The sequence below is a fragment of the Ceratotherium simum genome, chromosome 2, assembly GCF_057802395.1.
Source record: "Ceratotherium simum simum isolate JZ-2026a chromosome 2, ASM5780239v1, whole genome shotgun sequence".
Classification (NCBI taxonomy): domain Eukaryota; kingdom Metazoa; phylum Chordata; class Mammalia; order Perissodactyla; family Rhinocerotidae; genus Ceratotherium; species Ceratotherium simum.
The window spans coordinates 72,712,649-72,726,434 of record NC_141901.1 but is presented as its reverse complement, the minus strand read 5'-3'; the positions used below and the strand labels follow the sequence as shown (position 1 = coordinate 72,726,434).

Here is a 13,786-nt window from a genome sequence, read left to right as displayed (position 1 = left end):
TAAATCTAATAAATACAAACCAACCCACCTAAGAAAATCATATGCATGCATTTAACAAACACTTTTTGGGCTTCTATAATGTACCATTCACTGAGTGTGGTGCTGGGGACATAAAGATGAATGTGATCTAGTCCCTGCCCTAAAAGAGCACACGATCTAGTAAGAAAAGGTAGACATGTAAGCAATTATAATAAAATACTTACATCATCAAAGGCTTTGGACTGTATATAGTTGAAATATGGGAATTCTTTGAAAATACTTCTAAATTTTGCCGCTTAGAATAGTATTAAGGAGTCAAATAATTCAGAATTTTAAAAATTTGTTACTTATAATTTAAAAATGAAGTTTAACATTGACTTTGACAATATCATGAGCTCTTAATACTTGTTATTTTGGCATCATAAGAAAGGAATTAACAGATTTAGAGGGAGGGACCAAGATGGCAACATAGGAGGCTCCTGAACTTCCCTCCTCCCACAGATCCACTGAATATATAGCTACAAACAGAGCAATTCCTTCTGGGAGAAATCCTCAAACTAGCTGAGTGACTCCTACACACCAGGCGAATGAGAAAATACCCACATCTAAATAGGTAGCAAAGGCTGAGACAACTCTCGCCCACTCCTGGCACAGCACCATACAACTGGAAAGGAACCCTCAACTTTCAGCTTCTCCTTGAGGAGCAAAGGGTTTGGACCACAAATCTGGTGCCCCAATTTTTAAGGCTCCCACTCTAGGGACGAGCCCCAAAACACCCAGCTCTATAAGCCAACAGAGCTTGCATTCATGAGTCCCACAGGACTACAGCAAACAAAGAAGCAGTTTTTAAATGGGCACAGGAACACCCCACCACTCCAACAGGTATACATCCAGGCTCAGTACAGAGGGAGCAGGCAAAAATGCTCATCTCCAGTTTCTCCCTGGAAGGGATTTAACTGCATACTTTCTCAGCTGCTGCCAACAGTTCTGGCTTCTAATCAGCCTGCATCTAGGTGCTGATTGCAACCCCTCCTCTTTGGGACACTGATGGATCTTGGCACACCCTCAACTATTGGAAGCCACTAAGAATAATCATAAAGTGGCTTGGACAATCACAAAGGTTTGAGAGGCAACTAGGAGCTCAGGCCTGGTTGATTGACAAGGTTCATCTCCTACATGTGACCAGTCTCTCAAGACTAGGGAGGTGCATGTTTTATCTAATGTGCAAAAACCAACACAAAGAGTCAAGGAAACCAAAGAAACAAGGTAATATGTTCCAAACAAAAGAACAAGATAAATCCCAAGAAACCAAGCTTAATGTAACAGGGATAAGTGATTTACCTGATAGAGAGTTCAAAATAACGCATAAAGATGCTCACCGAGGCCAGGAGAGCAATGCATGAACAAAGTGAGAATTTAACAAAGTCAGAAAATATAAAAAAGTACCCAACAGAAATCACAGAGCTGATGAATACAATAACTGAACTGAAAAACTCAGTAGAGGGGTTCAACAGCAGACAGATCAAGTGAAAAAAAGGATCAGTGAACTCAAAGGCAGGGCAGCAGAATTAAAGCAATCAGAGGAATAAAATGAAAAGGAGTAAAGATGGCTTAAGGAACTTATTGGAGAACACCAAGCAGACCAACATACAGGATAGGTATCCCAGAAAGAACATCAGTGAGGAAACACTGGACTTAAACTACACATTAGACCACATAGATCTAACAGACATATACAGAACATTCCATCCAACAGCAGCAGAATACACTTTCTTCTCAAGTGCACATGGAACATTCTCCAGGATAGATCATATGTTAGGCCACAAAACAAGTCTTAATAAATTTAAGAAGACTGAAATCATATCAAGCATCTTTTCCAAATACAATGGCATGAAACTAGAAATCAATTACAAGAAGAAACCTGGAAAAATCACAAATATGTGGAGATTAAACAACATGCTCCTGGGCAGGCCCCATGGCTTAGCGGTTAGGTGCGCGCTCCGCTGCTGGCGGCCCGGGTTCGGATCCCGGGCGCGCAACGCGCACTGCTTCTCCAGCCATGCTGGGGCCATGTCCCACGTACAGCAGCTGGAAGGGTGTGCGGCTATGACATGCAGCTATCTACTGGGGCTTTGGGGGGGAAAAATAAATAAATAAAATCTTTAAAAAAAAAACAACATGTTCCTGAACAACCACTGGGTCAAAGAAAAAATCAAAAGGGAAATCAAAAACAAATCTTGAGACAAATGTAAATGGAAACACAATATACCAAAACACATAGAATGCAAGAAAAGCAGTTCTAAGAGAGAAGTTTATAACAATAAATGCCTACATGAAGAAAAAGGAAAGATTACAAATAAATAACCTAACTTTACACCCCGAGGAACTAGAAAAGGAAGAACAAAATAAGCCCAAAGCCAGCAGGAGGAAGGAAGTAACAAAGATCAGAGCAGAACTAAACAAAATAGAGACCAGAAAAACAATAGAAAAGATTAATGAAACTAAGAGCTGGTTTTTTGAAAAGACAAACAAAATGGACAAACCTTTAGCTAGACTAAGAAAAAAAGAGAGAAGACTCAAATAAAATCAGAAATGAAAGAGGAGAAAATACAACTGATAACACAGAAATACTAAGTATCATAAGAGGCTACCATAAACAATTATATGCCAAAAAAGTAGATAGCCTAGAAGAAATGGAAAATTTCTAGAAACAAAGAACCCACCAAGACTGAATCATGAAGAAATAGAAAATGTGAACAGATCAATTACTAGTAAGGAGATTGAATCAGTAATCAAAAACTTTCCAACAAAGTCCAGGACCAGATGGCTTCATTGATGAATTCTACCAAACATTTAAAGACCAATTAACACCAATCATTCTCAAACTCTTTCAAAAAATAGAAGAGGAAGTAACATTTCCAAACACATTTCACGAGGCCAGCATTGCACTGATACCAAAGCCAGATAAGGACACTCCAAAAAAAGAAGATTATAGGCCAACATCCCTAATGAACACATGCAAAAATCCTCAACAAAATACAGATGGCCCCGACTTATGATGGTTTGACTTACAAGTTTTTGACTTTACAATGGTGTAAGAGCAATATGCATTCTGTAGAAACTGAACTTCGAATTTTGAATTTTGATCTTTTTCCAGGATAGCTATACGTGATACGGTACTCTCTCATAATGCTGGGCAGCGGCAGTGAACTGTAGCTCCCAGTCAGCCACATGATCACAAGGGTAAACAACTGATACAATTACAACCATTCTGTACCCATACAGAAAACTATTCTCTTTTTCCACTTTCAGTACAGTATTTAATAAATTACAAGAGATATTCAACACTTTATTATAAAACAGGCTCTGTGTTAGATGATTTTGCCCAACTGTAGGCTAATGTAAGTGTTCTGAGCACACTTAAGGTAGGCTAGGCTAAGCTATGATATTCGGTAGGTTAGGTGTATTAAATGCATTTTCAACTTATAATATTTTCAACTTACAACAGGGTTTATCAGGATATAACCCCATCATAAATTGAGGAAGATCTGTACTAGCAAACTGAATTCAACAGTATATTAAAAGGATCATACAACATGTTCAAATGGAATTTATCCCTGGGATACAAGGTTCAACATCCACAAATGAACCAACGTGATATACCACATTAACAAAATGAAGGGTAAAAATCATACGACCATCTCATCAGATGCAGAAAAAGCATTTGACAAAATACAGCATCTTTTCATGATAAAAACTCTCAAGAAACTGGGTATAAAAGGAATGTACCTCAACATAATAAAGGCCATATATGACAAGCTCACAGGTAACATCATACTCAATGGTGAAAAGCTGAAAGCTTTTCCTCTAAGATCAGGAACAAGGCAAGGATGCTCCACTTTTACAGCTTTTATTCAACATAGTACTGGCAGTCCTAGCCAGAGCAATTAGGCAAGAAAAAGAAATAAAAGGCATCCAAATCACAAATGAAGAAGTAAAACTGTCTCTATTTGTAGATGACATGATATTATATATTTTTAAAAAACCCTAAAGACCCCAGAAAAACACTATTAGAACTAATAAATGAATTCAGTAAAGTTGCAGGATACAAAATCAATATATAAAAACCAGTTGCATTTCTATACACTAACAACAAAATATCAGAAAGAGTAATGAAGAAAAAAATCCCATTTACAATAGCATCAAAAAGAATAAAATACTGAGGAATAAATTTACCAAGGACGTAAAAGATCACAACACTGAAAACTATATAAGACATTGATGAAAGAAATTGAAGACAACACAAATAAGTGGAAAGATATTCCACATTCATGCATTCAAAGAATTAATATTGCTAAATGTCCTACTTCCCAAAGCAATCTCCAGATTCAATGCAATCCCTATCCTAATTCCAATTGCATTTTTCACAGAAATAGAAAAAAAAAAATCCTAAAATTCATATGAAACCACAAAAGACCCTAAATAGCCAAAGCAATCTTAAGAAAGAAGAACAAAGCTGAAGGCATCACACTTCCTGATTTCAGACTATATCACAAAACCATAGTAATCAAAACAGTATGGTATTGGCATAAAAACAGACACATAGCTCAATAGAACAGAATAGGGACCCCAAAAATAAACCCATGTATATATGGTCAATTAATTTTCAACAAAGGAGCCAAGAACTGGGAAAAGATAGTCTCTTCAATAAGTGATGATGAGAAAACTGGACATCCACATGCAAAAGAATGAAACTGAACCCCTACCTTACACCATACACAAAAATCAACTCCAAATGGACTAAAGACTTGAATATAAGACCTGAAATCATAAAACCCCTAGAAGAAAACATAAGGGGTAAGCTCCTCAACATTAGTCTTGACAATGTTTTTTGGATTTGAAAGCAAAAGCAAAGGCAACAAACGCAAAAATAAACAAGTGGGACTACATCAAACTAAAAAGTTTCTGTACAGCAGAAGAAAACGCAAACAAAATGAAAAGGCAACCTACGGAATGAGAGAAAATATTTGCAAATCACACATCCAATAAGGGGTTAATATCAAACACATACAAGGAATTCATACAACTCAATAGCAAAAAACCAAATAACCCAATTAAAAAAATGGACAAAAGACCTGAGTAGACATTTTTCCAAAGAAGACATACAAATGGCCAACAATACATGAAAAGGTGCTCAATATCACTAATAATCAGAGAAATGCAAATCAAAACCATGAGATAGTACCTCACACCTGTTAGAACAGCTATTATCAAAAAGACAAGCGATAACAAACACTAGCAAGGACGTGGATAAAAGGGAACCCTTGTACACTGTAAGTAGGAATGTAAACTGCAGCCATTATGGAAAACAGTATGGAGGTTCCTCAAAAAATTACAAATAGAAGTACCATATGATCCGGAAATTGCACTTCTGGGTATATATCTAAAAAAAACAAAATCACATTTCAAAGAAATATTTGTACTCCCATGTTCATTGCAGCATCATTCACAATAGCCAAGGTATGGAAACAACCTAAGTGTCCACTGAGAGATGACTAGGTAAAGAAAATGTGTTGTGTATATATATATATATACAACATAATATTATTCAGCCTTAAAAGGAAGGAAATTCTGCCTTTTGCAACAACATGGATGAACCTAGAAGGCATTATGCAAAGTGAATTAAGCCAGACAGAGAAAGACAAATACTGCATGGTATCACTTATAAGTGCAATCTTTAAAAAAAACAGGTCAAACTCATGGAAGCAGGGAGTAGAATGAATGGTGGTTGCCAGGGACTGGGAGTGTGGGAGAAATAGAGAGAGGCTGGCAAAAGGGTACAAATTTGAGCTACCAGATGAATAAGGTCTGAGGATCTAATGTATAATATGGTGACTAGAGTTGATAATACTGTATTGTATAATTGAAATTTGCTAAGAGAGTAGAACTTAAGTGTTCTCACCAGAAAAAAAAGGTAAATATGTGAGGCACGGATGTGTTAACAAACTTGATGTTGGGGACACTTTATAATATTTATGTATATCAAATCATCATGTTGAACACTTAAAACATATTACATATTGTTTGCCAATTATACCTCAATAAAGCTGGAGGGGGAAGGAATTAACAGAAATTATTGCAGTCTCCAGTCACATTCCATATTCTGAAAAGAACCTGTAAAGTCTTTATGGGGAAACAAGGTTATATAAGGGTTATAATTTGACAATTAAATCTGATGGAAGAGATGCAAATACATATATGCAAGTATATCAGAGTTAAGCATGTAGTTTATCTTTTCCAGAGTGGTGTTTTTTCTCATTCATCTTAACTAGGGCATTTGATTTTTATCTCTGTAAAATTCCAAATTTCACTTTTTAACTGTTGATTGTATTTCATTAGCTGATGTGTGTTTCTGGTCACCTAACCCTGAATCCTTTTGTTTTTGATAATTTGGTTGTGCTACGTGGTGGATTTAATTGCAATTATCAGCATATTGGCTCGACAAGAACTTAAATCATCCTTCCTCTGTAAGAAAGAAAAATATTAATAGATACGAAGAACAAACTTTCCCCTCTCCAAGGTCTATCACCAGTTTGTGAGATATTTGTACTTTCGTAGTATTCTGAGTCTGAGTTACATTTGTTAACTACATTTACTACATGCAGGATACATTACTAGATTTAGAAAGCTAGAGAAAGCCGTAAATAAAGAAAATGAGTTCTACAACTGAGGCTGTTATAATCTCAAGACAGATAATATATCTGAGAACACAAATACATTTCAGCAATTATATTTTTATGAAGATATACAAAAATTGATGGATTGTAGTAAGGAATCCTGTTAAAAGCTAAATCAGAGCATAAAACTTCTCTGTTCAAACTCTCCCTTTTCTCCCAAAGTATATATATATAGCTACACGATCCTACATGATCTTGCCTCCCAACTCCACCTTTGTTTCTGACCTCATGACTCTTGCCTTATCTCCTCTAGCTATGCTGGACTCTTTCCTGTTCTTCAAAAACACCAGCCATGTTCCTGCTGTAAGGCCTTTTCTCTGCCTAGACTGTTCTTCTCACCGTATTTCCCTAACTCTTTTACTTCCTTCAATTGCTTACATCTCACCTTCTCAAGAAGACTTACCCTAATTACTCTATTTAATTCTAATCCTGAGCCCCTGATTTCAACATTCCTAATTTAATCTCATTTATTCTGCTCTACTTTTTTCTTCTTTCATATTACTCATCACCTTCTAAAGCACTATATGACTTTTTATATACTGTAACAACTGTTCAGATCTAGCCTCTTCCCCACCCCCATCCCAAGAATGGTAACTCCTCAAGGGCAAGAATTCATTATCTGTCTTCTGAACGGACATATCCCAAATACCTAGAACAGTCCCTGGCACACAGTAAGCACTCAATTAATACAGGTTTGCATTTATTAAACCAAGCAAATAATTTACAAATCTCCATTTCACTTTCAGTTGTGCAGCATGTCAGGATATTTGTGCCAAAACAAAAATGTGATTTTGAGTTTGCCAATCCATCAGCTTTTGAAGTAACCTCATTTTTCCTTCAAAATATGTCCCTTCCTATACAATATTTATTTGTAACAAGCCCACAAGTGGGCCATCATGCTGGTTTTTCTCTCATTAGGCATTTCTGCATCAATTTACATTCACAAAAACGAATCTTTGATTCAGAGCAGATGTAGAATCAGTTTTCTAGCTCATGAGAGAACTCAACTACTAACAACATTTATCATCAATATCAACCCTTGATATCAAATTTTTCCTTCCATTGAACAAACTCTCAGCAATGTTACTGCAATTATATGGTATAGCAGGGGGGAAAATGACCATAGAACCGAAAATGACAACAGTACTGTGGCAGAATCAACCTGATCACACTTCCATTGTCCTAAGGATTCAAACATAGTAAAATATTGGAAAAGAATCAGAAAATAATGTGTGTCCAAGTAATCTCAAAACTCTCAAATTATCATGAATAGCATTCAATCTTCCACTTTAAATATACACTTGGAGACAAAGTGTAGCAGTTCAGTGAGTTTGACAGCAAATGAACTTTTTGGACAATAAATCAATGGACACAGGAGTAGGCAGCAGTCTTAACTAACAAAAAGCCCTAAACAATAGAATTATTTCAGCTATGCTCATACGAAAATTTTTAAAACTCTTCAAAAGTTAGTGTCATACTATGACAAGTTCCAGCAAGGGAGAAGAAGCATTTCCCATCATACAGATAATGAAACTAACTTTAACTGTTTACTGCTAAACTATTTCCTATTTACCCATCCTATTTAGATCACCAGAGAGAAGGAAGTGCAGCAGGATTGACACCCATGCTGAACAGAAGCACTACAGGCTGGCTATGTCTGAAGTTATTATATCATCATGTATAACCCTCTTATTGTCTCCTCTCCCCATTCTAACTCAGTTCAGTTACGTGCACTGGAGGCAACTTTTCACAAGTGGTCAGGCAAATATTTTCTAATCATACTTCAGAATTATCTCAGTCCCCAGAGTAACCAAGATTAGCATCACTCTCCTCTTGATTTCTCTAGCCCAACTACCCAATATCAGGAATTCACTTTTTGTTTTGCCAACTAGGCCATAACTTTTCTGAATTCTAGAGCTTTCCCCAGCTTTGGGTCACTAATTCCACAACCCTAAAGTATAGTTTTGATGATGTAACTTGACCGGCTCAAAAATATTGCATGGTTTCTCCTCATTGCTTAATAAATTTATTAAAAATGAAAACAAAAACTCTTGATCTTGGTATTCATGGTATTAAATGATCTGATCCTAAGAATACCTATCCAACATTATTTCCTACTACTCCTTTAATCAAAACTTTCATTTCAGCCAAATTGGAATGCTTGTTCTTTCCAAACATATTCTACACTTTTTCACAAAACTTCACCCTTGCTCATGGATACTCTTTTGCCAGAACAACTTCCTTACTTTGTCTGCTTTTCAATGTAATTGGAGATAGGACAATAAATAAAGCATGGTCCTTGCCTTCAAGAGGTTCATAGGTCATAGGGAAATAGTCACATAAACAGCTGATGAATTATAATAAAATAGAATAAGTACACTGTTATAGACATATGCAGGGTCTCAAAGAAGCAAAGAGGATATTACCTCCAGAACACACATATGTACTCAAAATATTTACACTGGAAATGCCCAGACACGTAAATCAGATTATAAGTATAAACTGCAATTAGGTTATTTCAAAAAATACTAAATTTGTAAAAATGTCCCCAATCCACAGAATGTCCCAATCTCATTCATTTCTCCTACCCATGTTTATCCCAATACATCGTCCTTACCCAAAGTATAAGAAATTATCTGTAATAATTTGTAAGTAAACATGCTCAGAGTTCAGCCAATAATACAAATCTCATTTCTGTATTTATCTTTTCACAGACTAGTAACAAACACTTTACAAACTGGCACCTGTTTGCAGACCACACTTTGAATAGCACTAACTATCACACACATTGGGTCTCCTAACCTAAAAGATTCACTTTTCCCTTTTTCTTTCTTTGTCAACCAAAATAAACTAATAGAGACAATGAAACAAAATGTTTAAAAATTAGAATTTCAAATGTAAAGCTGCTGTAGTAAAATAATTCAAAGGATACGGATTTCTGTCACAGCCTTCAAAGAATCTAAACCACTTTCTGTTACCCCTAAAAAAAAAAAATCCTACATGCTTATATGGATATTTTTTAACCTTTTCCATAAAAACTGCTTCAATAAAATGTGCATAACTTTTTTTTTTTTTTTTTTTGAGGAAGATCAGCCCTGAGCTAACATCAGTGACAATCCTCCTCTTTTTGCTGACAAAGGCCGGCCCTGAGCTAACATCTAGTGCCAATCCTCCTCCTTTTTTTTTTCCCTTTTTCTCCCCAAAGCCCCAGTAGATAGTTCTATGTCATAGTTGCACATCCTTCTTAGTTGCTGTATGTGGGATGCTGCGTCAGCATGGCCGGACTAGCAGTGCGTCGGTGTGCGCTCAGGATCTGAACCCAGGCCGCCAGTAGTGGAGCGGGCCCACTTAACCACTAAGCCATGGAGCTGGCCACTGTGCATAACTTTTTGAGAGCACAGTTTAAAAATATTAGATCAGAGTTAAAAAATAATGCAATATACTAAAGAAATGCAGAAATTGTACATAGAGAGATAACCTACTCAAATTTACTATATTTTTGTATTCTTCCATACTCTAAGAAATACAGACTAGCCTGTACTTTTACAAAACCAACTGAAAAAGCCAGGACTTACCTTGAAATTCATGAAGCTGAGATGCAACTGAAAAAGATGGTGCTTTGAATATGCCTTCTCTGATTTCAGAAGCAGAAACAGCATCACTTGGTGTAAACATGCTAATGTCTGAATATTGAGGTTTCTGCTTACTATTACTACATTTCCATGATTTCCCTTTGTTCATTTCTGTTCGGACAATTTTCACTGAGCCAATATGAGAATCCAAGTTTGCACTGTCATTAGAATAAGCACTTTCATGTATATTGTCAGATATTTTAAATAATCTGCAAAACACAAAACAAAACATGTTTGCACTTGTAACAGTTGCTTAGAATGTGAAAAACTAGCATAAAATCGGTCCCTTTAAAAATACCCATAGATTATGGTTTATCAAACACAAAAGCTAATCATTCTCCTAAAACATGACTTGCTAAGTTTACCACTGAATTATGTCTTTTCACTTTCCTAAAACTCTATAAATCCATTTGTGGTAGCCAGCCTCTGAGACAGCCCCAATGATCCTTGTCTACTGGTATTCATACCCTTTTGTGGTCTCCTACCTCAAATCAGAACTGGCCTACGTGACTAGTAGAGTACCGTGGAAGCAGAAGTATATGACTTCCAAGGCTAGGTCATAAAAGACATCGTCGCTTCCACAAGGTCTCCCGAATCACTCACTCTGAGAGGAGCTAGCCACTACACCATAAGAACACTCAGGCAACCCTGTGGAGAGGCCCATGTGGACAGGTACTGAGGCCTCTTGTCAGCAACCAGCACCAACTTCCCAAATACTATCCAATAATCATTTTAATATAAGAAATACTTCTTTGCAAAGTTCTGGAAAACACAGAAAGGCCACCTTTATGATTGTAATTTACTACATTCAACTAATCAAGACAATCCATCAAAGCAATTTGTTTGGGGAGAGAAGTCAAGATGGCAGTGTAGGCAGACTCTGAACTCACCTCCTCTCATGGACAGAGCCAATTTACAACTACTCTTGGAAAAATTACCCCTGAGAGAGAACTGAAAATTGGATAAGAGGAACCCCTGCAACAAACAACAATACTAATTGAGGTGGAAGAGGCAGAAATTCCCTTCTGGAGAGAAAAACCACCACCTTCACAAGCCACAATGCTTCATGGCCACAATGCTTCACGGCCGCCCAGGAGCTACCCAAAGGTACGCAGCCTTCGGTGGAGGAGTGGAGGACCTGAGCCAGGGAGCGTTCCCACTGTAGGCATTTTTTGGACCCAGTACAACTGAGACAAGAGGCATAATATCTGACTTTGCTTGCTACTAACAACATCAGGGAATACCCCAGAAAAGCTGGTTCACAAAGAAATTAAAGCAGGCTCTTAAAGGGCCCACACACAAATTCACCCATCTTGGAAAGCAAGCTAAAATCGCCAGAAAGAAAGGTGCACAGTCCTTTGGTGAAAAGAGACTCACCTGATAGGCTCTGAGTGCATCTTGGTGAGAGGTGAGACCTCTCCAAGGACTGGGACGTTGGCAGCGGCCATTGTTGTGGCCTGGTGTGGCATGCTGACACAGACGCCATTGGAGTTCTTCCCCTGGCCTGCTAGCCCAGGGTCTGCCCCACCCACTAGATCATGGATTTAATCCAGCTTAGCCAGGGCAGGCAGCCTACCTTAGGGACTTGCCCCACCCAACAACAAGCCCTTGGGCAACTTGTGGGCCTGCTAAGTGAACTGCTTGGATCCTCCTCAGCCTGGAGAGTGGGTCCACCTCTATGGGGCAGGGCATGCGCAAGGAGTGGGTGGAGAGTGTGGGGCTCCTGCCTTGGAGAGACTGGGTCCACTTCAGGTCAGGGTACGTGCATGGGGAAGGACTGTGTTGACTGTGTGCGTGGACCTGTGGGTGGAGGGGCTTGTCAGATGCAGACTTGTGCTTCTCAAAGAGCCACATAGGGGATTGGCCCCACCTTCCAAAGCCTGAAACAAGTGGGTGCTCCCGTGCCTGACGCCAGCCCTACCCAGCTGCAATCTTCAGAGAGCTGACAAGAGACTTAAAGGTTGGAGGCTTATAGCAAATATAAGTCCCTGAGCCTAACAACCAGCCATGCTGGAGGCCTACACACTTAATAGAAATACTGCAACAGGAACGTCCTATTAGACCTTGCAGCGAACTGTGCTGGGGCTCCCCACACCCAATAGACTGAAAGGTCCACAACAACTATAAGCAGCTGAGCATTACAACAGCTGGCCAGGAGCATAACTCAGCCTCCCTGGGCACCTACAGGGAAAGCAAACACGCCACAACAGAAGGACAAACGTAGCCCACATAGGGATCACTCCTGGAACATTGAGAACTGAGGGAAGCACACTGCTGGCCTCATAAGGCATCATTTATATAAGGTCACCTATCCAAGAGCAGGAGATATAGCTGACCTACCTAATACATAGACACAAGCGCAGAGAAAGAGGCAAAATGAGGAGACAAAGGAATACATTCCAAGTAAAGGAACAGGACAAAACCCCAGAAAAGGAACTAAGTGAAACAGAAACAAGCAACCTACCCAACAGAGAGTTCAAACAAAGAGTGTTAAGGATGCTCACTGATCTTGGGAGAAGAATAGATGAACTCAGTGAGAACGTAAACAAAGAAATGGAAGATATAAAAAAGAACCAATCAGAAATGAAGAATACAATACTGGAAATGAAAAATTCACTAGAGGGACTCAAAAGCAGAGGAGAGGATACAGAAGAACGGATCTGTGAGCTGGACGAAAGACTAGAAGAAATCACCCAAGCTGAACAGCTAAAAGAAAAAAGAATTAAAAAGAGTGAGGACAGTCTAAGGGACCTCTGGGACAACATCAAGCGCACTAATATCCGTGTTATAGGTGTCCCAGAAGGAGAAGCGAGACAAAGGGGCAGAGAATCTATTTGAAGAAATAATAGATGAAAACTTCCCTAACCTAAGGGAGGAAACAGACATCCAAGTACAGGAAGCACAGAGAGCACCAAACAAGATAAACCCAAAGAGGCCCACACCAAGACACATCATAATCAAAATGTCCAGAATTAAAGATAAAGAGAGAATCCTAAAAGCCACAAGAGAAAGACAAGTTACATACAAAGGAAACCCCATAATGCTATCAGCTGACTTCTCAGCAGAAACCTTACAGGCTAGAAGAGAGTGGCACGATATATTTAAAGTGCTAAAAGGAAAAAACTTACAGCCAAGAATACTCTACCTGGTAAGGTTACCATTCAAAATGGAAGGAGAGATAAAAAGTTTCCCAGACAAGCAAAAACTAAAGGAGTTTGTCACCAAGAAACCAGTACTGTAAGAAATGCTAAAGAGACTTATTTAAGGGGAAAAGAGAAGACCACAAATATGAAAAATTATCTATTTCCATGATAAGAGGGTAATGGATACAAATGCACAAAAAAGAGGTTAGATATGATATCAAAAACATAAAATGTGGGAGGAGAGGAGTTAAAGAGTAGAGCTTTCAGACAGAGGTCAAACTAAAGAGACCATCAA

General features: G+C 38.2%; 1 protein-coding gene across 5 annotated transcripts in view; it reads right to left on the bottom strand.

Moving 5' to 3' along the window:
- Positions 1-13,786, bottom strand: part of HFM1 (helicase for meiosis 1) — a 101,763-nt gene that overhangs the window by 74,869 nt on the left and 13,108 nt on the right. For 4 of the 5 annotated variants that reach the window (XM_014780161.2, XM_087447654.1, XM_087447660.1 and 1 more), the window contains 3 exons: positions 10,292-10,557; positions 9,649-9,696; positions 204-274 (listed from right to left, as the gene is read on the bottom strand). In XM_014780161.2, coding sequence (XP_014635647.1) covers positions 204-274; positions 9,649-9,696; positions 10,292-10,557 — 385 coding nt within the window. Of the gene's footprint in view, positions 1-203; positions 275-9,648; positions 9,697-10,291; positions 10,558-13,786 lie in introns of those variants that run through there. The other variant, XM_087447676.1, reaches the window with a different exon arrangement.